Here is a 23568-nt window from a genome sequence, read left to right on the forward strand (position 1 = left end):
AATCAGGCCCACAGCAAAACCAGGGCAAGAATTTAAATGACCCTAGGAATCCTCGAGGCCAGGTTCCAGTGCCTGAAGGGGCTCAGAGTAACCCCTGATAGGGCGTGCCACATAAAAATGGCATATGTGGTATTACACAACATTGCAACCATCCAGGAAGAGCGACAGCCTACCATCTCTGACATGCCCACAGACGAGGAACCTTACATGCATGTGGGTGACAACAGAGATGGTGGAGTTGTCAGAGACTCCATCTGCAATCACTGCTTTCCACATTAAATCATGCACCACCACCCACCCCACCATCCACCCTGTAACCTTTTAATATACATTACAGTCAAATTCACTGTTATGTTTCATTATTTCATTTTTCCTGTAAATAAATATATTTTATAATATATTTTAAGATTAAGATATAGTTATGTACAGCCATACCACTCAAAACTCAGATGTCCTGTATTTTGCATTGGCTCATATTTATATTACGCTCTCGAAATGTGTTTTTGCGCCCCCTAGCCCTCTAGTACGTGTATGACGCCCAGTATTTAGTAGAGTGGAATACTTTCTTCCGTATTGTTTATACCCTCGGCTTCTATATTGCTTTTTGGTTTATTTAAATAGTAAATATATTTTACAAAGCAGTCTCACCCCATATATGTACCTTACGCGGAGATCTGCTTCACACATTACTTCATTAGTGGTAAGTAATATACACAGGGGATGTGTATATTCAGGTATAATTGTTAGGTATCATTTGACTTTCGTCTAGTGGTTTTTCCAGCTTAGAGTACCTTGTGTTCAGGACTATCTATTCTACCTTGGAGATTCCAAGCAACTACATAGCACTTTTGTAAGTCGCTCTGGATAAGAGCGTCTGCTAAATGCCATAAATGTAAATGTAAGTAATAAGTAAAATGTTCAGAAATAACTCTTAGCACATGAATTCGCTAGCTAGCTAAGGCCTATTTGTTTCATAGCTAGTTTGTTTACTAATAAAAATAAACGACAACAATTACAATTTAGCTTTTTTTATTCAAAGACATCGTTCGCTGTTGAAGGCCCGTTCAGTGTTTTTTCAGGTTTTATTCAGGCTCCGTGTTTGTGGCCTGGCTAACTGCTGTACTAGTAAAGAAAATGAAATGCTAACTTAGCTAGCATATATGAATTGAAAGTTGACAGTGCAGTCAGATTTCTGTATTTCAATATGACTGTCGATGCCAGGTCTGCTAACTAACTACAGCATTTGGTCCTAGACTGACTCTCCTTCCATAACATAGTGAAATTTAATTAGTGGAAACCAAGAGTGGACTGGGGAGAAAAAGTGTATGTGTGTGTGTATATATATATATATATATATATATATATATATATATATATATATATAATATATATATATATATATATATATATATATATATTAGTAGCAGTGTCGGTCAAATGGGGGACGATGCTAACTCCCATGAGCTCCGATACTGTTGTATGTTTTGTGTAGTGTTAAGACATGTGGTTATTGATTGTGTGCTGTTTAGTTAAGTTGCCCCGTATCGGTTTACGTATGTGTACTATTTCCTACCGTGTGTGTGTGTGTTAACCTTGTCGTTAATGCCATTCCCTCATGCGCTGTGTGTTTTCTAAGTTTGTTCTACGTGATCATTCCTCCATTTACGTGATTATGTGCCATATTTTGTTAATTGTGAATTTACACCCCAATCAAAATTTGTCCTCCGCATTTACCCATCTTTGCAATTAGAACACACACTAGTGATTACTAGGGGGCTGTGGTGCACACATGCCCAGAGCGGTATGCTCTTACAAATTTTATATTTTTTCTCTTCAGCTTTGAGATCTTCAGAAAATGAGTAAAAAACTCCCTAAATATGTTAGAACTACAAATGAACAACATCTGTTGTCTTTGAAATAGGCAGCCACTTCTCAAAAGAACTACATGACTTTATTGCTTTGTATAAATAATTTTTACGTAAATTACATAAATAGTTTTTTTGCTGTGTTGTTAAATGTTAGTATATGAGTAGCAGTTAGCAGGAACTAGTTGGCATAGAAATCAACCTTACAATACAGGCAGTATGCCCATGTATTATCTCCAATACACGGCTTCAGCCAGCCTTTAAATTCAGGATTTGATTCTCACTCTTTCCTGTATTTTTGAGAATAGAGTTTAGAGTGAGACATGATGAGCAAGTTAGCTAGATGTTAAGCTTTCACAGAGACGCACATACTGTGGAGAGTTAGCTAAATGTTTAAGCTATATGTTTAGCTTTCACAGAGACGCACTGTGGACGAGTGACCGGCTACGTGGTGAATGAAGTGAAGAATGACTGAGACTGTGAGGTAAATTCAGTGATTTATTTTCGTGTCTCACATATTTACATCTCCCGTCGGCGGCAGCTTTGGGCATGCGCAGTTCATTAGCAGTGTGGACGTGGAGCGGTGAGGGTCTGTTCTGAGTGTGAGACTGCACTGAGTGTTGTGGGGCTCACGGCAGCACCCGCCGGGGCTCACGGCCCAGAGGACAGCAACTGAAGAGCGCGTTTGTTCAGAGTCGCCAAAAGTCTCCAATAACACCACAAAAAGTCGCTAGATTTGTCGCTAGTCGCTTTTTACTTGAAAAAGTCGCTAGAGGGTCTGAAAAGTCGCTAAATATAGCGACAAAGTCGCTAAGTTGGCAACACTGGTGCCTTGCTCAAGGGCACCTCAGTCATGGCCTCAAGTCTGGGAATCGAACCCACGACCCTCCGGTCACAAGACCAGTTCCCTACCACCAGGCCATGACTGCCCATTTGGCCTGTACTGTAAACTTGTATAAATTCCAATAAATCAGTGCTTCAGTTTTGCATAATACTGTACATATTAGATACTACCCTGATTTCACAAATCAAATTTAGTTATTTGAGCAAAATTATGGTTTGCAGCTAATGAAAACCCAAAAGTCAGTATCTCAGAAAATTTGATAAATAAGTAAATTAAAAAAAGGATTTTAATACAGAAATCTTGGCCTACTGAAAATTATGTACAGTATATACCGGGGTGCCCATTACGTCAATCGCGATTGAAGGAATGTGGGTAGATCGCATGACATTAAAAAGTAGTTGATGAATGACAGGCTATCGTCCATCTGCACTGACGGTTGCAACGATCGACACACATACACCGCCCCGGTAAGAATTTATGTTCACCCCCCCCCCCCCCCCCCCCCAACAATTTACACTTGCCACCTCCTCCAGGTTCAAATCTCACTCCAGGCGATCTTGAAAAGGTAGATCTTTCTGACTTGGTCATCTTATAAGTAGCTCGCAAGCTGAAAACTTGTGGGCACCCCTGGTATATACACTCAATACTTGGTTGGGTGAGTTTGGTTTACAGCAGTTACTACATCAGTGCGGTGTGGCATGGAGGCATCAACTTGTGGAACTGCTGAGGTCTTATGGAAGCCCAGAGTGCCAACATTTCTGTATTGACTAATTTATTGAGATGCACCTGTAAATTCTATTTTAGTTATTTACCCTGCAAATGAGACATTAGATAACTACAAATCATTTAATCAGAGATGGAAAGATCGATATAATATGATCTTTATCAGATGATTTTCAAACAAAATACATGATCGGCAGATTTTGCAGATGGTTATTTGTATGCGACTATCATACGTTGAACACAGTTATGTACCTAGCTAGCTAGCTTGTAGCTAAAATGAGACAAACTAAGGCCAAAGAAACAATTAAAATACATTTTTCTTCTTAACTTGAAATTACTGAAAAAAGATAGCTAGCTAGCCTAAACAACCAATACCTAGCTGTCACGGTGTGCGCTCCTCTGTTCTGTGGAGAATTCCGGAAGGCCAGCTCCAAAGGGGAGGGACGTGCATAGAGGCTGTTGATGTGACTCGTCCACACACCAGCATTTTTTTTTCATGTTATTTATTAACCATTAAAATATGAATAAAGTTGCCTTTTGAAATTGACTCAAAATAAGAACTTAAACAATGAGAATATCTCGAAATAATGACCTAGAAATTCACTTCATAATCAAATCAGATTTTTTTTATATTTTATGTGGCAAAAATAGGCTTATATACATGTGTAAATGCTGTGTCTTGCACAATGCAAGTAGATTGCGGTATGTCTTCAAAATTATATGAATAATTTTGTCTCCTCTGTACAGTACTGACTGGTTTCTCCTGTCTCCTCTATACAGTACTGACTGGGTTCTCATGTCTCCGCTGCCTTCTGTCATGCTGCCCTACTGCTGGTGTTTCTGGTTTGTGCTGTTACTAATGACATTTCTAAATGGTAAGTGGTCATTATTGGTCATCTTAAGGTGTTAACTTTATCTCCATATTGTGCTGATGTCACGAGAAGCAGATGTCTACTGAAGATTGTGATGTGGTTGTTTACGAGGGTCCCTTTCATAGGACCCTAGTTTGGTTTTCAAATTGCTGCATTTCTGCATTTTCAATTAATCATTTTATGGCAAAATGCTGTCAGTTCTTAGATTCAAAGTCAGTGCTGACCAGACCATGATCCTCACTGAGCCTATTCCCTCCATGTATGCAGAGTATCATAAACAATATGCCCATTAAGTATTGCTGTGGTATCTCGTATCTTTCTCTGTGATGTAGTTTTAATGGTCAGCGGTGTGCAAACACATTGATTTAAAGCCTGTTTTGATTGATTTGAATATTTTATTTCGGTCACAATAATACAACCACCAATAACATAATTTCCTAAATTATCAATGAGCTATTCCATGACCAAAAAGGTATAGACTCAAGCCAGAACTTATTTTTGATCAGTCTTTTTATTGAACATTTTTGTCATATACAAAAAATGGGAAAGATTGAACAATCCTGTATCCCTTCAACGCTCCCCCACCCCCACCTTAACACCTGATTTAAAAAGAAACTTCAACATATTCAAGAAGGCTACTAAAATATTTTTAAAACTTATTTTGTCTTTTACGTTTAAATATATTTAAAAATTATATTAACATAACGTAACCAAACAACATAACAAAAAAACAACACAACTTCACATAATACAATATTACAGAAGAAACACAAACAATACATAAATAATTACCTTTATTTAAAGTATAATTTCTATTATAATTACAGTACTGTTTATATAATTATTACCACACATGACGGTAATAATGATTTATATTTATCCATTACGGGCGGCATGGTGGTGTGGTGGTTAGCACTGTCGACTCGCAGCAAGGCGGTCTGGGTTCGATTCTCGGTATGGGCTGCTCTGTGTGGAGTTTGCATGTTCTCCCTGTGCCTGCGTGGGTTTCCTCCGGGTACTCCGGTTTCCTCCCACAGTCCAAAGACATGCGTGTTCGGTTGATTGATCACTCTAAATTGCCCGTAGGTGTGAGTGCGTGCGTGTGTGTTGGCCATGCGGTGGACTGGCGACCTGCCCATGGTGTACCCTGCCTTCGCCCGGAGATGCTGGGATTGGCTCCAGCCCCCCCGTGACCCCGACTAGCGGGATTAAGCGGTTCAGATAATGGATGGATGGATGGATTTATCCATTACACAATTTAATTTACTTTACCTGAAACATTCCTGCATATGTTCGGTGTTTAGTTTCCAAACCACTTATTATGTCATCTTTTTTGTTCTAAGTCTAAGTCACGTTTCTTGTTCCAAGTAATCAATTTTCTGTTCGCAGCTTTCGATCCTTTTCTTTCATCAAGGGTTAATGTCCATCTAGGGTTAGGGTTCATCATACTTTTCAGTTGATTAACGTCATTTATGAGCTCTAGCAGCGTAGTTTGATTGGATGTAGATTTTTGGATCTCCTTCATGTCTTCATTTTTTCAGGCAGTCATGAAATCATGTAGTTTGCATTGAGTTGGAGGTTACATTACTCTAGTATGTTTCAAGTAACTAAATGCCTGTCTGGCTTGTCTTCTATCTGGAGCTTAAATGCACTCTAGGTGTTCTTAAGTAACATTTGTCTTGAGCAGTGATGTCAGTAACGCGTAACTAATCTTACAGTAACATGTCAGTAACAGTAACAGTAACTCTAATCTTACCACTTTTTTCGGTAACGAGTAATATAACGCGCTACTATTTCCAGTCCAGTAATCAGATTAAAGTTACTTATCCAAATAACTGTGCGTTACTATTTTCATTTTCCCTAGTAAAAATATATATTTTTGCTTTCTTCTTGGCTCAGTTCTACTTTTGCGTCTGACCGTAGCGCTCGACTCCGCACGCTGCGCGCGACCCTGTGAGAGCGCGTGCACGTTTTACAAGTCATTTTTTGCAGTGTCCTCCCGTAACGATGTGTGGTAGTATAAAGAAACACCCATCAAAAACAGGGGAAGGAACATTTACCTGAAGAATTTTAATGTTGCACTGTGTTCCACGTTTGTAAAGTGCTGGAATTTTGACTAACGTCGCCTACTTTAAAATGCTTGAAATTGTAATGGTATTTCGTTTCACAAGCTGTCTGACTGAACAGGGGTGGGTTTCCCGAAACGTTCGTAGCGCTAAGTACTTTTTAACCTCATACGTTTCATACGAGGTTACGAAGTACTTAGCGCTACGAACGTTTCGGGAAACCCACCCCAGTTCGCTTGTGTTACGTTTACAGATAAATTTACAAATAATACCGCGCAGCTACACAAACGTAATGTCAGGAGATACTGTCCGCGACTACTACTCCTCACGGCGAGTCTCGCCCTTTAAGTGACACTTGGGGGAGGGGCACTGCGCGCGCCAGGGTTGCTTTATCAATAAAGTTTCCCTCCTCGGGATTTTTGGATTAAGCAGTTTCTGCCTCGGTTACCGAACCTGCTTCAATACATTGTTACTGTTAAAAATGCACTTCCAATAAAGTGAGTATTGGAAAAATTTATTTTGCTGCTGAATGTAACTACTAAAGTAACTTGTAATCTAACGTAGTTACTTTTAAAATCAAGTAATATGTAACGTAACTAAGTTACTTTTAAAAGGAGTAATCAGTAATCGGATTACTTTCTCAAGGTAACTTAGCCATCACTGGTCTTGTGCTAGTGGAGTTAAATGACATCAAGCATCAGTAAATATTACATCTGCAGTTATATAGTTGCCTTTTTAACAGTTACCAGTATGTTAATATTTGCATTGTAAACCAACAAGTAATTAATATTAAACATTTTTTTGATCTCTCCTTCAGTGTCTGCCATGTCTTCATCTGTCATGGTGAAGTTTAACGAGACTGCTACTCTTACCTGCAGTCAGACGTGTTCTGGTCTGGTCACGTGGACTGTGTCCCATAAACAACTTGACATTTTGGCTCAGTGTGACCAGACATCCTGTCAGTTCAAGGAGGGATTTCACATGTCCCATGATCAGTACCTGAAGGGAGATCTCTCCCTCACCATCACTGATGTTGACTTCACCAAGAGGGGCTGGTACATGTGTGAATGTGATGGTGTAGACTTGTGCCATGTCACTCTTCAGATTGAGCGTAAGTCTGTTTATTTCTTCTCCTGGTCATTGGTGTATTGTTTTGTATAACCTTTTCTCTGAATTTATAACTTTTATATTTTTTCTCTTCAGCTTTGAGATCTTCAGTTCAGTTCATGCCTGGTGACCCTCTGGTCCTGGATTTGCCCGTATCTGAGTCAGTGGAGGTGATTTATAACAGCGCAGATGCAGCTGCTCCCGTACAGATCTGTACAGTGGAAGGACGCACTCTACAGTGTAAACCTGAATACAGTCAGAGAGCATCACTCATGTCTGCTGTTGTGCTGAGAGGAACCGCACCATCTGATAGTGGAGTTTACACCATCAGGGACCTCAGTAATAAATTGGTTGTTCAGACGTACACAGTGTCAGTGCAAAGTATGTCTTTAATAATGTTCTTTCTTCTTCCAGAAATGTTTTTGGTTTGTGGTCCAGATAATATTAACACCTGCACTCAGAAATTAATATGAGGGGCATGCTACATGGATGTTTTGTGCATATATTATATACACATACACACATAAATAGGGGTGCATCTCAATAAATTAGAATAATTGATTTCAGTAATTCAATACAAAAAGTGAAACGCATATATTATATAGGTCCATTACAAACAGAGTGCTCTATTTCAAGTGTTTATTTCCATTAATGTTGATGATTATGGTTCAAATACTTGGTCGGGGCTCCTTTTGCACAAATTACTGAATCAATGCGGTGTGGCATGGAGGCGATCAGCCTGTGGCACTGCTGAGGTGTTATGGAAGCCCATATATATGATGGCAGCCTTCAGCTCATCTGCATTGTTGGTCTGGTTGGTCTTCCTCTTGACAATAGATTCTCTATGGGGTTTAGGTTAGGTGAGTTTGCTGGCCAATCACAGTGATACTGTGGTTGTTAAACAGGTATTGGTACTTTTGGCAGTGTGGACAGGTGCAAAGTCCTGATGGAAAATAAAATTTCCATCTCCTAAAAGTTTGTCGGCAGAGGGAAGCATGAAGTGCTCTAAAAGTTCCTGGTAAACGACAGTGGTGACTTTGATCTTGATATAGCACAGTGGACCTGCACCAGCAGATGACATGGCTCCCCAAAGCATGTCATGGCTCCTTTTTCCTTCCACTCAACTCTGAGTGGAAGCCCTCTGTGCTTAGCAACGACCTTTTGTGGCATACCCTCCTTGAGGAGTGTGTCAATGACCTCTGGACATCTGTCAGTCTTCCCCATGATTGTGTAACCTACTGAACCAGACTAAGGGACAATTTTAAACACTTAAGAAGCCTTTGCAGGTGTTTTGTTAATTATTCTAATTTCCTGAGATGATGACTTTAAAGGTTAAAGCCAATTAAAACCCAAATCATCAACATTTAACACAAATAAACACTTGAAATAGATCACACTATAATATGTTTCACTTTTTGCATTGAACTACTGAAATACAATAAAAAAAAAATGGAAGGTGGAAAAACACACTACAGGCTGATCCAACTTTGATGTAATGTCTTTAAAACAAGTCAAAATGAGGCTCAGTATTGTGTGTGGCCTCCACGTGCCTGTATGACCTCCCTACAATGCCTGGGCATGCTCCTGATGAGGTGGCGGATGGTCTCCTGAGGGATCTCCTCCCAGACCTGGACTAAAGCATCCGCCAACTCCTGGACAGTCTGTGGTGCAACGTGACGTTGGTGGATGGAGCGAGACATGAGGTCCCAGATGTGCTCAATCGGATTCAGGTCTGGGGAACGGGCGGGCCAGTCCATAGCTTCAATGCATTCATCTTGCAGGAACTGCTGACACACTCCAGCCACATGAGGTCTAGCATTGTCCTGCATTAGGAGGAACCCAGGTGCCAACCGCACCAGCATATGGTCTTACAAGGGGTCTGAGGATCTCATCTCTGTACCTAATGGCAGTCAGGCTACCTCTGGTGAGCATGTGGAGGGCTGTGCGGCCCTCCAAAGAAATGCCACCCCACACCATTACTGACCCACTGCCAAACCGGTCATGCTGAAGGATGTTGCAGGCAGCGGATCGCTCTCCACGTCGTCTCACGTCTGTCACGTGCTCAGTGTGAACCTGCTTTCATCTGTGAAGAGCACAAGGCGCCAGTGGCGAATTTGCCAATCCTGGTGTTCTCTGGCAAATGCCAAGCGTCCTGCACGGTGTTGGGCTGTGAGCACAACCCCCATCTGTGGACGTCGGGCCCTCATACCATCCTCATGGAGTCGATTTCTAACCGTTTGTGCAGACACATGCACATTTGTGGCCTGCTGGAGGTCATTTTGCAGGGCTCTGGAAGTGCTCCTCCTGTTCCTTCTTGCACAAAGGCGGAGGTAGCGGTCCTGCTGCTGGGTTGTTGCCCTCCTATGGCCTCCTCCACGTCTCCTGGTGTACTGGCCTGTCTCCTGGTAGCACCTCCAGCCTCTGGACACTACGCTGACAGCCTACAGTGTTGGGCTGGTTTGTTATGTTACATGTTAGGTAATGACAGTGTGTGATATCTTAATGGAAGTGAATCAAGAGAGGACAGTTAACTTACTATGTTAAAAGTGACCTGTGCTCCAATACTCACTGTATTAAATAGTGATGTGTGTGTGTGTTGCAGAAGTCCAGCCGTTAAGTCCAGCCGTTAAGAGCTCCACAGTGATAGGACTGGCAGTGCTGCTGGCCTTGACGTGGGCGGGGCTTGTGGCAGCAGGACTGATAATCGTGTGGCAAAGAAAAAAAAATTCAGCAGCTCCAGAGAGGATGTTGAGACCGTAACCATGAAGAGCAGAGTGGTCCTCTAACTAATAATCACACTTGAAACAATCACTGACTAATTGTGGTATATAACCACAACTCTATAAATACAGCCACAAGTGGCAATTGTGGATTCAAGCACAGAGATGGGCCCTTGACTAGGAATGAACTGCAGAACTGAAGTTTGAACATTTCATATTCAAAGTGAAAAATGTGGGACTTGATCCACTACATCCACGTGCATTGCAGACAACAGCATTATATACCATTGGGATCACCTTGCTCTGTCCAGTCAGCTAATGGAGATGACACATGTTACGACTGTGCTCTGTGTTCTTGTTGTCTGTATGTTTGTAGTGTCTGCCTGTCTATTCCTCCATGTCCCTAGGTGGTGCTGTCCATGATCCTGGATGTTGAAGGAGGATCCCATCCAGGAAATCACCAAAGGTGTGGCAAGAAGCCAGAGAGAGAGAGAGAGGAGGGGAGAGCGAGCTTTTGAGAATTGTTTGCCAGTTGTGTGTAGATGGTGTAACTTTTGTAACCTGAGTATTCTGTGTGTATGGCTCGGGGTTGACATACTGTGTGTCTTAGTTTATTGTATAATGCCAGAAGTAGGCCGTAAGGTGAACCCCGTTTTCGTTCTGATCCGCTCCGCGATCTCCGAACTACATGCCCATTAGCTGATAAAAATTATGAAGTTATATTGCACTTACCAAAAAAGTTTCGCGTCACAGAATCCTGTACTTTGTTTAAACCGAGACGTTTTCTGAAGAACTATTTTCCTTGCGCTGAATGACGACTTTGACGTCACATAACACCGCGTGACCGCGCTAAACCAATCACATAACCGATTTACGACAACAAACTGGAAAAAATGACAACCTGCCTAGTGCTGTCAAATATAACCTACAGAAAGGAATCTCCCAAAATATAATTTTATAGTGGGCATAAAATAATTATCAACAATATCGTTGATTAATATTATTTTATGCCCACTTTATATATAATAACGCACTCTTTAGTATTTATTTGGCCCTTAGAAATACATGAATGAGCATTATCATAATGCTCATTCATGTACTTCTGAATTGGGCCAAATTAATACTAAATAGTGCTTTATTTACAGCACAAATCACAATTATGCAAGTGACCTTTCATGTTGTCATTTTGATCAATTAATGGAAACAATTGCAATAATTATTGATAGCCATCCATGTGTTTGTAACAGGGGCTAAATGAATTCCTTTATTTATAGAACAAACAACTATTGTGCAAGTGGATGATAAGGTTACCTTTTCATGTTGACATTTTAATAAATAAATGGAAATAATTGTAATTATCAATAAGGACCCTTCAGGTATTCATTTATTCACTAACAACACATTAAAAAAACAATCAAAACAATGAGGGCATACACATCAACTGGCATTTACATCAACCGGCATAAACGTATATACATAACCATAATAAAAGGAATGAATGATACAAATAGAATAGCGGTAAAATATATATATATATCTCTCTCTCTCAAACACACACACACACACGTTCTATTCCTCACTGTCAGTGTCAGAGCAGCTATCATCATCTTTATCCTCAGTTTCCTTTGCGTTCACACAGCTGGAACACCTGCACAAGTCTGTACAACAGAGTCCTGCAGAGAAACAGGAGCATCTGTTTCTCACACACACTCCCTCTGCAACCACAGTGTATGACATGTAGAACAGAATCAGGGGCTGGATTTTTTGTCATCCATGTCACTTGAAGGTTTCCATCTTCCAGTCTCTGTCCTTGATGTGAATGAGGATGCTCTGGTCATCCTTCACTTCAGCAGCTTCCTGCTACTTGTCTTGTACAAAAGAAAAGAACAAAGGATGAATAAATAGGCAGGCAAAAAAATGAAGACTTCATTTTTCCTGGTGGTGTGGTGTTGTAAAAATGGTGCTAGGTGTTGCACCCAAAAAAGGATTTCTTGTGCACACAGATGTACAGCACAGCCAGGACACACCTCTAGAGACAAGTCTGGTTGTTGGGGCCGGCCAGCAAAACACAGGGACAGTCCCAAGTGTACAAGTGTGAGAGAGGGGCAGTGGGGGGTGGGGGAATGGACCGGGGGAGGGGCTTGCTGCTGTAAAACAGTGTGTTGACCAGACAGGGCATCAGGCTGAGGAGCCACAATTCTAAACAGGTATTCAGTGGCATATTAACATCAGGCATGCTATGACATTTATACAAACATACCCAGTACCCCATTAAAGTCAAAGTGTGCTTCATTCTATATCAAAGATCTAAAACACTGGGTGGGGGTGGGGGGGGGCATATTATAGGCATGGGGATGTTATGTATTGGAAAGTAATTTCACACCCACACGCATGCACAACACATTATGACAATTTAGACATACTTCTCCCAACATCTGTGTGTGTGTGTTGGGGGATGGGATGCATTTGCATAGACTACCTACTGTGTGGTGGGGGTGAGGGTGATACCCAGTCTTACCTGCAGTTAAAGTCTGTGTTTTTGTCAAAGCGTCTTTTTGGCGTCTTGCCACCCGCGACGACAAATTTGCAGCCTTTCTTGCAAATGATGCAGATGGCAGGAAGAACGGGGCCAGAGCTGGAGATGGAGAGGCTTGATCTGGACCGAAGTGTCCTGGTCGGAGTAGTCCCAGTAATTGAAGCAGGGATAGCCTGTTGGTCATCTCCCCTCTCTGTTTCTAGCACGAGACGCCGTTTAGGTTTGTCGATCTCTCGCTTGTCAATAATCCTCCGGTACCGTGTGGGATGGAAAGCCGCATCATCGGGAATTTCTTCAAATTCCAGTTCATCAAGACTGTTTGAAACTTTCACTGAAGTGTGATCGCGTCCTTCTTTTACTTTACTTGCTGAGCTTAATTTCGACAATGGTTATAATATTCAAAGGCTCTACAGCAGGGGTCGGAAACCTATGGCACGCGGGCCACCGTTGGCACGCCGAGGCATAATCAGTGGCACGCGACACGCTGGACCAGCATCGGCAAAAAAATTAATAATAAAAAATAGAGCACGATCCTCCAATCGAAATCGCTCCTCAACGCTCTGCTCGGCGGAGGCGCTTATACATGGCGATCGATCGCGATATAATACATAATTTGTGTCCATTTACACCTCCCCTCCGCTACCAATTTACACTCGCCACATATATATGATGTACAAATGATGCAATACGTGCAATAAAGGAAAAAACATTAAAGCCGTTCCAGAAAAATAAGTGAGAAGTATTTTAAACTTTGATTTTAAAATGTCTAAAGTCATGGCTCTTCTAATGTTTTTATTCAGCTACTTTTGTGTAAGAGCGCCATATACTTCTGTATAAAGAGCTTCTCCGTGCAGTTTCCGCCTTCTTTTGGCAGATCTGTTAAGATGATTGGCTGCATTAAAAAATGATTGACAGCTAACTCTGGCTGATAATTGGCTTAATAAAAATTGATTGACAACGAAAGTCTAGTATCTGATTGGCTGCATTCGAAAATGATTGACACATGATACGCCCTTTACCCACGCCCACCGGGGCTCCGGGCTGCAGCATTACATATATGCCGGCCTGCAGCATTACCCTTCTCAGGAAAGTCGCTAAATGACGTCATCGCCTAATTTGCATAGTACATGTTTTTGAAGCTGTAAAAGAATAACGTTGGGAGAGATTAAAAAAATGGGTAAAAACACCCTAAATATGTTAGAACTACAAATGAACAACATCTGTTGCCTTTGAAATAGGCAGTCACTTCTCAAAAGAACTACATGACTTTAATGCTTTGTATAAATAATTTTTACGTAAATTACATAAATAGTTTTTTTTGCTGTGTTGTTAAATGTTAGTATATGAGTAGCAGTTAGCAGGAACTAGTTGGCATAGAAATCAACCTTACAATACAGGCAGTATGCCCGTGTATTATCTCCAATACATGGCTTCAGCCAGCCTTTAAATTCAGAAGTTGATTCCCACTCTTTCCTGTATTTTTGAGAATAGAGTTTAGAGTGAGACATGATGAGCAAGTTAGCTAGATGTTTCGCTTTCACAGAGATGCACTGTGGACGAGTCGAGTGACCGGCTACGTGGTGAATGAGGTGAAGAATGACTGAGACTGTGTGAGTTAAATTCAGTGATTTCTTTTCGTGTCCCACATATTTACATCCCTCGTCGGCGGCAGCTTTGGGCATGCGCAGTTCATGTGCAGTGTGGACCTGCTCTGAGTGTGAGACTGCACTGAGTGTTGCGGGGCTCACGGCCCAGAGGACAGCAACTAAAGAGCGTGTTTGTTCAGAGTCGCCAAAAGTCTCCAATAACACCACAAAAAGTCGCTAGATTTGTCGCTAGTCACTTTTTACTACAAAAAGGCGCTAGAGGGTCTGAAAAGTCGCTAAATATAGCGACAAAGTTGCTAAGTTGGCAACACTGGCTACTGTTTGTCTTAGGAAGACCGACACCAATACCGCCACCTACCGTATTACCGCAACTTAATGCAATTCTAATTCCCTAGAATTTGGGAGTTTATTCATTTTTTGCGTTTCCTCAACGTTTGTGCAACACCTCATATCTTCTTTCTACCGAATAAGACCACCAGGGAGAGAATGTTTAAAAGTTGTACCCCATGACTTTTATTTTGAAAAGACGTCTTGGCACTGAAGCGTTTACCGGCAAGCATGAGCTCGTCGTTAATTCATAGATGTGGTCTTTTCACATCTTGCGTAATAGGTATTTATCGCATACACTATCTGCTTTTAAATAACGAGCCCATTCTTTCGTGAATATCTGGCGAATATAGAACGCTGAGCCAAATTTACCACGGTTTTTTGAAAGGCGAGACTTTTTTGCAGCGCTTACAAACCCCGTATTCATTCAGTGTCTGGGCTGGAAGCAAATCGAGCAGAAGAATGAATAATATGTTAAAATGAGAACAGTCATAGAAACCTGGTATAATTGTTTTTGCTTATGAGGTTTTTGTTCCCGGGAACCCTGCTTGTCTCTAGGTGGTAAGTTTAAATTTGCTTACACGTTAGTCGGAAACTGACCGAAAAGGACTCATGGGACCGTCACACGTGGCCAGCTAATGCCTAAAACACTAATATATAATAGACAGTATTGTCAGTTATACTTTCACGAGTGACCGTAGCGCGCGATTCCGCACACCTCGCACGAATTGGCGCGAGCGGCGGAGTCATTTATATTTGGCGCGTCAAATTCTTTGCAGTGTTCTCTGAAACGACATGTGGTAGAAAGAAAAACCCTTCAAAAACAGGGGAAGGAACATTTACCTGACCAATTTTAATATTGCATTGTGTTGCAGGTTTGAAAAATGCTGCAATTTAGGCTAAAGTACTTGAAAATGCTTGAAGTTGTAACTGTTTTTCGTTTCACAACAAATGGCTATCTGACTGAGTAGTTCTTGTATTACGGTAACAAATACGAGCCTCTTGTAATTCCAGGGCGATTTGACGTTTTGAAAATGTACAACCATTAAGTAATATGATTAAAAAACGAATTATTTCGAATCATTTTGAGTATATGTATATATATTAAACTTAATTAAGTTTATTAAACTTAATTAAGTTTAATATTTAATAATTTAATATTTATTCAACTTAATTAAGTTTAATATGCTGGGAAATACTGAAATGGACCTTGAAGTGCTTGAATTTCACCTTGTAAAGGTGTATGAACCCTGCAAACATGACTTTGTTCATTGCAGAAGCAAATGAAGCGACAGCGCGCGAGATTACTTCATTTTCGGCGCGCGTTTGCGCGCGATTCGTCAAGTATAAACCTAGCTTGATGTTAAAGTGGTCGCGGCTGTGTTTACAATACAGGCATTGATCCCGCCAATCATTATTTGAATGAATGAATGAATGTTCAATTTATATACCCAAGACGCTTTACAATTTGAACACAGGTACAAGTCTCAGACAACCAATCACACACACACCAGCGAGAAGCAGCAGCCAATTGCACACAGCGTACTCTCTACCGGGATCCACAGCCCCCTGGGGGACTGAATGGGGTGCAGGAAGGGGAGAGAGGACAAACCCTAGTGGCAGAGCACCATCCACCACTGGGCATACAAGCACACACACATTCATGCACAGACACTCAGACGACTGCTTATTATTGAACAGAGAGAGACACAGACACACACTCAGGCAGAATTTGTCAGGGACCGCCAATTTTACCTATCCTCCATGTTTTTGGACTGTGGGAGGAAACCGGAGATCCCACGCAAACACGGGGAGAACATGGAAACTCCACTCAGACAGGGACTTGAACTCTCAATGCTGAGAGGCAAATGTGCTAACCACCAAGCCACCGTGTTGCCCAAAGGGTTCAAATGCGAGTACTTTGTGTACTTTACGTTAATGTACTTTTGTCTTTTGTTCCCACCACATGTTGTGCATGCCAACTCTTACCAATGTAATAGGAACAAAAATGTCATTTTGGAGGTTGTGACGTGGTTTTTTGATGTTGCTATTTTAAAATAATAATTATTTAATAATAATATTTCTGTCATGTGGGTATGTATGGAAGTGAATCGGTCTTAGAATTAAAATTTAAATGTAATATGCAAAATGGCAATGTAATCCTAAATTTGCATTTACATGTTGCACTCATACAAGCAACTTTGATCTCAGAATTCAAATTCAATTGCAATAATTCCTTTTCTATTTGCAATCTGGTAGATGTCTATTAATATTTAATTTACACATACATTTGGATGCTTTATTTGTGCATTTATTTAAATGAAAATGTATTTTCCAATTTGAATGATCAAATTCCATGTGATCAAACAAAGGTTGTATCAAACTTAGAATTAAAATGTTATTAACTTAATATGCATTTGCATTCTGTGATAATGCATTTGAAATGTAATTTTCAACTTCACCACCATGCTAAAAAGATGTACAAATTCAAATGTTAAAGGGGAAATACAATAATATTACGATACCAACAGCGCTCAATCTGTGTCAAAATGCATCATTTTGAAAATGCATTACAAGCAGAATTCATTTTCATTTTCATGGTCTTCCACTACAGTCAGCCAATCAGATTCCACAGCCCTCCACTTTAATCATCCAAACGGGTTCCACATCTTTCCCCCTCAGGTAGCCACTCAGGACGGGACTATAGCACGCTAAGCAGTACAGGCAAGTTTTATTATTGCCAAATTGAGCGCTATGGCAGAGCAACTAAATGTGCCTTGAAGTATGGTGACCCTGCATGAAGCTGGCACCTCATGTGATCAGAAATAGACAATTTCTGCTCGTTTATGCTGGTTTGTTTGAAGAAACATTTGTGTTGTCGTATTTCCTACATTGTGGTAATATGTTTAATATTTCAAGCAGCAAAAATGTGGCCAGCAGAAGCTGCATATTACCACAATACACAACAGTTCCAATACACAATAGCTGTTACAACCTTTGTACAGTACTGACTGTGTTCTCCTGTCTCCTCTGTACAGTACTGACTGGGTTATCTTGTCTCGTCAGTCATGCTGTCCTGCTGCAGGTGTCACTGTGTCCTGCTGTTACTGCTGCTGATGGTCATAACCGGTAAGTGGACTGAACTGGTTCTCTGAGATCATCAGGTTTGAACCATTTTTGAACCATTTAACTTTCTTTGTAGTAATATGAAAATAAATGATGAAATGAAATTGTTACATAATCACAATGGAAAATATATACATTGTAATTCATTTTTATTATTTTTTAAATCTTTTAAAGTTTGTCTTCCAGGCTCTTTCCCTTCAGTGAAGGTGAATCTTTATGGTGCTGCTACTCTCCCCTGTAATCACACGTGTTCTGGTCTGGTCACGTGGACTGTGTCCCATAAACAACGTGACATTCTAGCTCAGTGTGACCAGATATCCTGTCAGTCAAAGGAGGGATTTCACATGTCCCATGATCAGTACCTAAAGGGAGATCTCTCCCTCACCATCACTGCTGTTGATTACACTAAGAGGGCCTGGTACACCTGTACCTGTAATAATAAAGACATCTGTGATGTGAGTCTGCAGATAGAGGGTCAGTGTCCTCAGTTTATTACCCAGTTAATACAGTAGCATTATTACAGTAGTTACATGGTCAAAGATACTGTATATTATAATGAATATCCCAATTTGTTTCCTCAGCAGCCTTGAAATCTTCAGTTAAAATGAAGCCTGGTGATTCTCTGGTCCTGGGTTTGCCCATATCAGAGCCAGTGGAGGTGATTTATAACAGCACAGATGCAGCGGCTCCCTTTAGTGGACAGATCTGCACAGTGCATGAACGCTCACTGCAGTGCAAAGATGAATACAGTCAGAGAGCATCACTCATGTCTGTTGTTGAGCTGAGAGGAACAGCACCATCTGATAGTGGAGTTTACACCATCCAGGACATCAATAATGAAGAAGTCATTCATACATACACAGTTATTGTGGAAGGTGGGTGTTGATTGTCATTCTAAGTTTGTGTGGGGATTAGTCTCAAGTTTAAAGAAGTATCTCTGTTTGTTTCTGTGTGTTGTAGAAATCCAGCCACATCCAGTCAGAGGGCAGGGGGTCTCTGTACCAGTGTGGGTGTGGACTCTGATTCTACTGGTGATGGTGCTTTTGTTTGTGGGATCAGTGGTGATCAACGTGAGGCAGTGGAGAACCAATCAGCACCTCCAGAATAGATCTGGAGTGGACGGAACCAGTCAGCTATAACCACATCAGTATTCACATGAATGTTATCATGAAATGTGACCATCATTGTGTGTGTTGGGCATCCCATGGAGAAATTTATGAGACTGTGGACGTGTGTGTGTGTGTCTCTGTGGTGAGAGAACCTTGAAGAACTTTGGGAGACGGCATCAGAGGAGCAGCAGGTCTGCATGAAGGAACCTGCAGTGACTTGTTCTGAGAAGATTATTGTTGGCAGTGAGTACTGGATTGCCAGTGAGATTGTAGTCATGTTGGTAATAAGTGCTGGATGATCATGTTAGCACTGTGCTGGATTATCAGTGACACTACCATCATGTAGGAAGTGAGTACAGGATAATTACTGAGATGGTCATATTGTCAGTGTGACTGACATTCTCTACAGTTTCAGTTTGAGCTTTGTTAGCCGCTTAATCAGTAGCTGTTGGCTTGTGTGTGTGAGAGAGAACTGAGTATTTATTTATCAGTAAGTGGTGTATGTGTTTGATGCAGAGGTGTCAATTCCAGGTTCAGAAAGTAAAAGTCCTCACCAGGATTTTGCTCAAGCTTTCTAGATCTTCTAATTAGTGCAATCCAGGTAAAATTAGTGGAATCAACACAATCCAAGAAGCCTTAGCAAAATCCTGTTGAGGACTTTTACTTTCTGAACCTGGAATTGACACCTCTGGTTTGGTGTTTGTATAGCTGCAGGTGTTTGTTTTTTATTCAGAGTCTGCATCTGGACTGAACTGCACAGTATTGGTGAAAATGTTTCTGTCACTCTAGGACTATTACACAGACAAGAACACTGGCTCAACACTCTGGCTTTTGCATGGGTTGTGTTTACACCTGTACTAGAACCCGTGGGCTATGTGAGGGTGATGTTTACATCTGTGAGACTGTCCTTTTCACTGAAACTGGACTACAACATATTTCAGAGAATTTTTTAAATGTCTGAGTAGGTTATAATTCCATTTTGACGCTAAATCGGTATCACACTTAGCAGTAAAAGCTTCCGATGAAGTGCCTTTTTGAATATTTCTTCATATAAATTTGAATGTTCATATTTCACTAACCATCATTTCACTTGTAAATGAATACTGAAAGTTATTTAGCCTATGAAATGTCACATTTTGGAAATGTAACACTTGTTAGGTTTTAAGATCTTAACATCGAACCCACAAGAACAGCCAGTGCTGATCATTTCATTCAGCCCTTTATCTGACCTTTAACTATCTGGACCAGAGATTTGCTTTGGGCTCCTTTTGTGACTGAGGAAGACAGTAGAGGAACCTCAGTAGCAGAGTGCTATACTCAGAAGAAGAGTACTATACTCAGTAGAAGAGTGTCAAGCTCAGTAGAAGAGTGCTATACTTGGTAGAAGAGTGTCGTGCTCAGTAGAAGAGTGCTATACTTTGTAGAAGAGTGTTGTGCTCCTCTGTGTGTGTTGAGTCTTTTAGGAGTCTATGGACCAGAGTAGAAACAGTGGTCTGGATGAACAGCAACCTCCAGCATCTGGTAGTAAACAGTAACTTGTTCTGAGGAGATTATAGTCATATTGGAAAATGAATACTGGATTACTACTGAGATTATTGCCGTATTGGAGAGTGAGTACTGGATTACCAGTGAGATTATCAGTGATGATGGAGAGGTTCAGCTGCAGCTGTATGGACATCCAGGGAGGTATTGTAGAGACACTGGAGTCTGGAGCACCATCACCTACAGTGTACAACCCAGGTTGTCCTTAAACCAGACAAACGAACCGGGTTAAATGTACTGCATCTGATACTGTATGTGTAAATTGAAATGATCTTGTACAGGCATTTCCCTGCAATGATGTTCATAAAAGATTAAGGCCACAGTCTTCAAATGAACACTAATGATTCTTTAGTTCATTCATTTTATTGTCTAATAGCTGCTATAGTGAGAAACAGGATTAAACAATCCAGACACATTAATTTTTTCTAAATCTATATCTAACTACCTGAAATGGCAGCTCCCTACTGTTATGACCTCCGTCGTATTGTGTCATAATGATGTCAGTTATGCCTGTGTCTGTTATGAGTCTGCCCCTTAAAGACTGTTTACAGGAGACCGTCCGTTCTTCGCCTTCCACACCTGATGCGGCTTAACGTAACGATGGAGAGAGGAGGAAGAACAGTATATCAAGTATAGAGGTGGAAGTGGACATGGATGAGAGAGGCTACGCCTCGGTTTTGTGCACATTCGGATTCCCGATTTGATAATTTGGTTGTTGATTCTTACTTTGTACGATTGAGTCTACATTTTTCTAATATATATTTGTTGCACCAGTAGTAGGGGTGACTGGCTGTTTTGTTTCTTGTTTGAGGGTTTGTTTCTGTGTTTTGCTAATCAGGGAGTTAGGAAAGACATTGTTTTCTTTGTTTCACGTTTTGTTTGGAAAAGGGTTAATTAGCATTTCCTGCGTTAGTTCGTGTGGGATTCTTTTGTTGTTCGTTTTTGTTTTCAGTGAGGGTCACCCTGAAGTATACCTGGTGTTATTACTCCTGTCATCCTATATTCAATTTGGGCTGTCTAAGTGGATGTTGTTTTTGGCATTCGGCTGCTACAGTTCATCATATACCGGTCCATCACTTTCACTATATCTGTTACCAGTCCCCACCTAGACGGGGTACGTAACACTACCTAGCAACTTCAGTTCTGTTTTGACAATGGAGTGTGTTAAAGTGTAAAATAAGTATTTTCATTCCTACACCTGTTGTGATGTTTTTTATGTGGCTGATTGGTTAGCGGTAGATTGAGTCTTAAATAATGAAAAGACACTTACAGATTCTCTTAGTAGTGTCTGGGGCTGCATTGTAGTTTAATTTTACATTGCTGATTCATTCAGTATGTACTTTTTTTCTGAAATTACTTCCTGTCTATAGCTGTAAAATGATGTTTGTGTGAATGCTTTTGTGTAATTAATTTCACATAGGTGTGATGCTTTTTGAATCTGTGATGCTTTTGTAATCGTACAGCTAATCCAAGCAAAATGGCCTTATTACTGTACTTTAGAATTTTTGTACTTTATTTTTGTACTTTGTCTTTTGTATATGTTACAAAAATACACTGCTCAAAAAAATAAAGGGAACACTCAAATAACATCCTAGATCTGAATATTCTCATTGAATACTTTGTTCTGTACTTTGTGCTGACAACAAAATCACACAAATATCATCAATGGAAATCAAATTTATTAACCAATGGAGGCCTGGATTTGGAGCCACACACAAAATTAAAGTGGAAAAACACCCTACAGGCTGATCCAACTTTGATGTAATGTCCTTAAAACAAGTCAAAATGAGGCTCAGTATTGTGTGTGGCCTCCACGTGCCTGTGTGACCTCCCAACAACGCCTGGGCATGCTCCTGATGAGGTGGCGGATGGTCTCCTGAGGGATCTCCTCCCAGACCTGGACTAAAGCATCCGCCAACTCCTGGACAGTCTGTGGTGCAACGTGACGTTGGTGGATGGAGCGAGACATGATGTCCCAGATGTGCTCAATCGGATTCAGGTCTGGGGAACGGGCGGGCCAGTCCATAGCTTCAATGCCTTCATCTTGCAGGAACTGCTGACACACTCCAGCCACATGAGGTCTAGCATTGTCCTGCATTAGGAGGAACCCAGGGCCAACCGCACCAGCATATGGTCTCACAAGGGGTCTGAGGATCTCATCTCGGTACCTAATGGCAGTCAGGCTACCTCTGGTGAGCACATGGAGGGCTGTGCGGCCCTCCAAAGAAATGCCATCCCACACCATTACTGACCCACTGCCAAACCGGTCATGCTGAAGGATGTTGCAGGCAGCAGATCGCTCTCCACGGCAAATTTGCCAATCAGGGTGTTCTCTGGCAAATGCCAAGCGTCCTGCACGGTGTTGGGCTGTTAGTACAACCCCCATCTGTGGACGTCGGGCCCTCATACCATCCTCATGGAGTCAGTTTCTAACCGTTTGTGCAGACACATGCACATTTGTGGCCTGCTGGACGTCATTTTGCAGGGCTCCTCCTGTTCCTTCTTGCACAAATGCGGAGGTAGCGGTCCTGCTGCTGGGTTGTAGCCCTCCTACGGCCTCCTCCACGTCTCCTGGTGTACTGGCCTGTCTCCTGGTAGCACCTTCAGCCTCTGGACACTATGTTGACAGACACAGCAAGCCTTCTTGCCACAGCTCGCATTGATGTGCCATCCTGGATTAGCTGCACTACCTGAGCCACTTGTGTGGGTCGTAGAGGCCGTCTCATGCTACCACAAGTGTGAAAGGACCACCAACATTAAAAAGTGATCAAAACATCAACCAGAAAGCATAGGTACTGAGAAGTGGTCTGTGGTCCCCACCTGCAGAACCACTCCTTTATGGGGGGGGGGGGGGGGGGGGGTCTTGCTAATTGCCTCTCATTTCTACCTGTTGTCTATTCCATTTGCACAACAGCAGGTGAAATTGATTCACAATCAGTGTTGCTTCCAGGCTGGCCTGGGGCCCCCAGACAACAACAGGTTAAGAATTAAATGCAGCGACAAACTGTGTGAGCCCCCCTTTACATTCTCAAAGTCATGAGCAATGACACTGTTCTCAGAATCCTCCTCAAGGGGGCCCCTCCCACCAGCTGCTGAAGGCAGGCAGACACTGTCCTGGCAGACA

The 23568-nt window shown here is 41.5% G+C and overlaps 1 protein-coding gene across 11 annotated transcripts; it reads left to right on the plus strand.

The window, feature by feature from the left end:
* Positions 1–525: 525 nt before the first annotated feature.
* Positions 526–22033, plus strand: LOC143509886 (uncharacterized). Of its 11 annotated transcripts, none has more exons than XM_076998716.1 (11): positions 526–700; positions 2276–2349; positions 4213–4307; positions 7188–7481; positions 7574–7858; positions 10080–10663; positions 17350–17391; positions 17734–17796; positions 17968–18267; positions 18375–18668; positions 18754–22033. In XM_076998716.1, the coding sequence occupies exons 6-11, from the start codon at positions 10627–10629 to the stop codon at positions 18930–18932; spliced, it is 915 nt and encodes a 304-aa protein (XP_076854831.1). In that variant the 5' UTR covers positions 526–700; positions 2276–2349; positions 4213–4307; positions 7188–7481; positions 7574–7858; positions 10080–10626; the 3' UTR covers positions 18933–22033. The 11 variants fall into 11 exon arrangements, 8 of the variants coding, with proteins under 8 accessions (XP_076854831.1, XP_076854833.1, XP_076854832.1 ...); XM_076998718.1 differs by having other exon boundaries at positions 18378–18668; XM_076998717.1 differs by lacking the exon at positions 2276–2349.
* The last annotated feature ends 1535 nt before the right edge of the window (positions 22034–23568 follow it).

This window comes from Brachyhypopomus gauderio, chromosome 3 (genome assembly GCF_052324685.1).
Source record: "Brachyhypopomus gauderio isolate BG-103 chromosome 3, BGAUD_0.2, whole genome shotgun sequence".
In the NCBI taxonomy this organism is placed as follows: domain Eukaryota; kingdom Metazoa; phylum Chordata; class Actinopteri; order Gymnotiformes; family Hypopomidae; genus Brachyhypopomus; species Brachyhypopomus gauderio.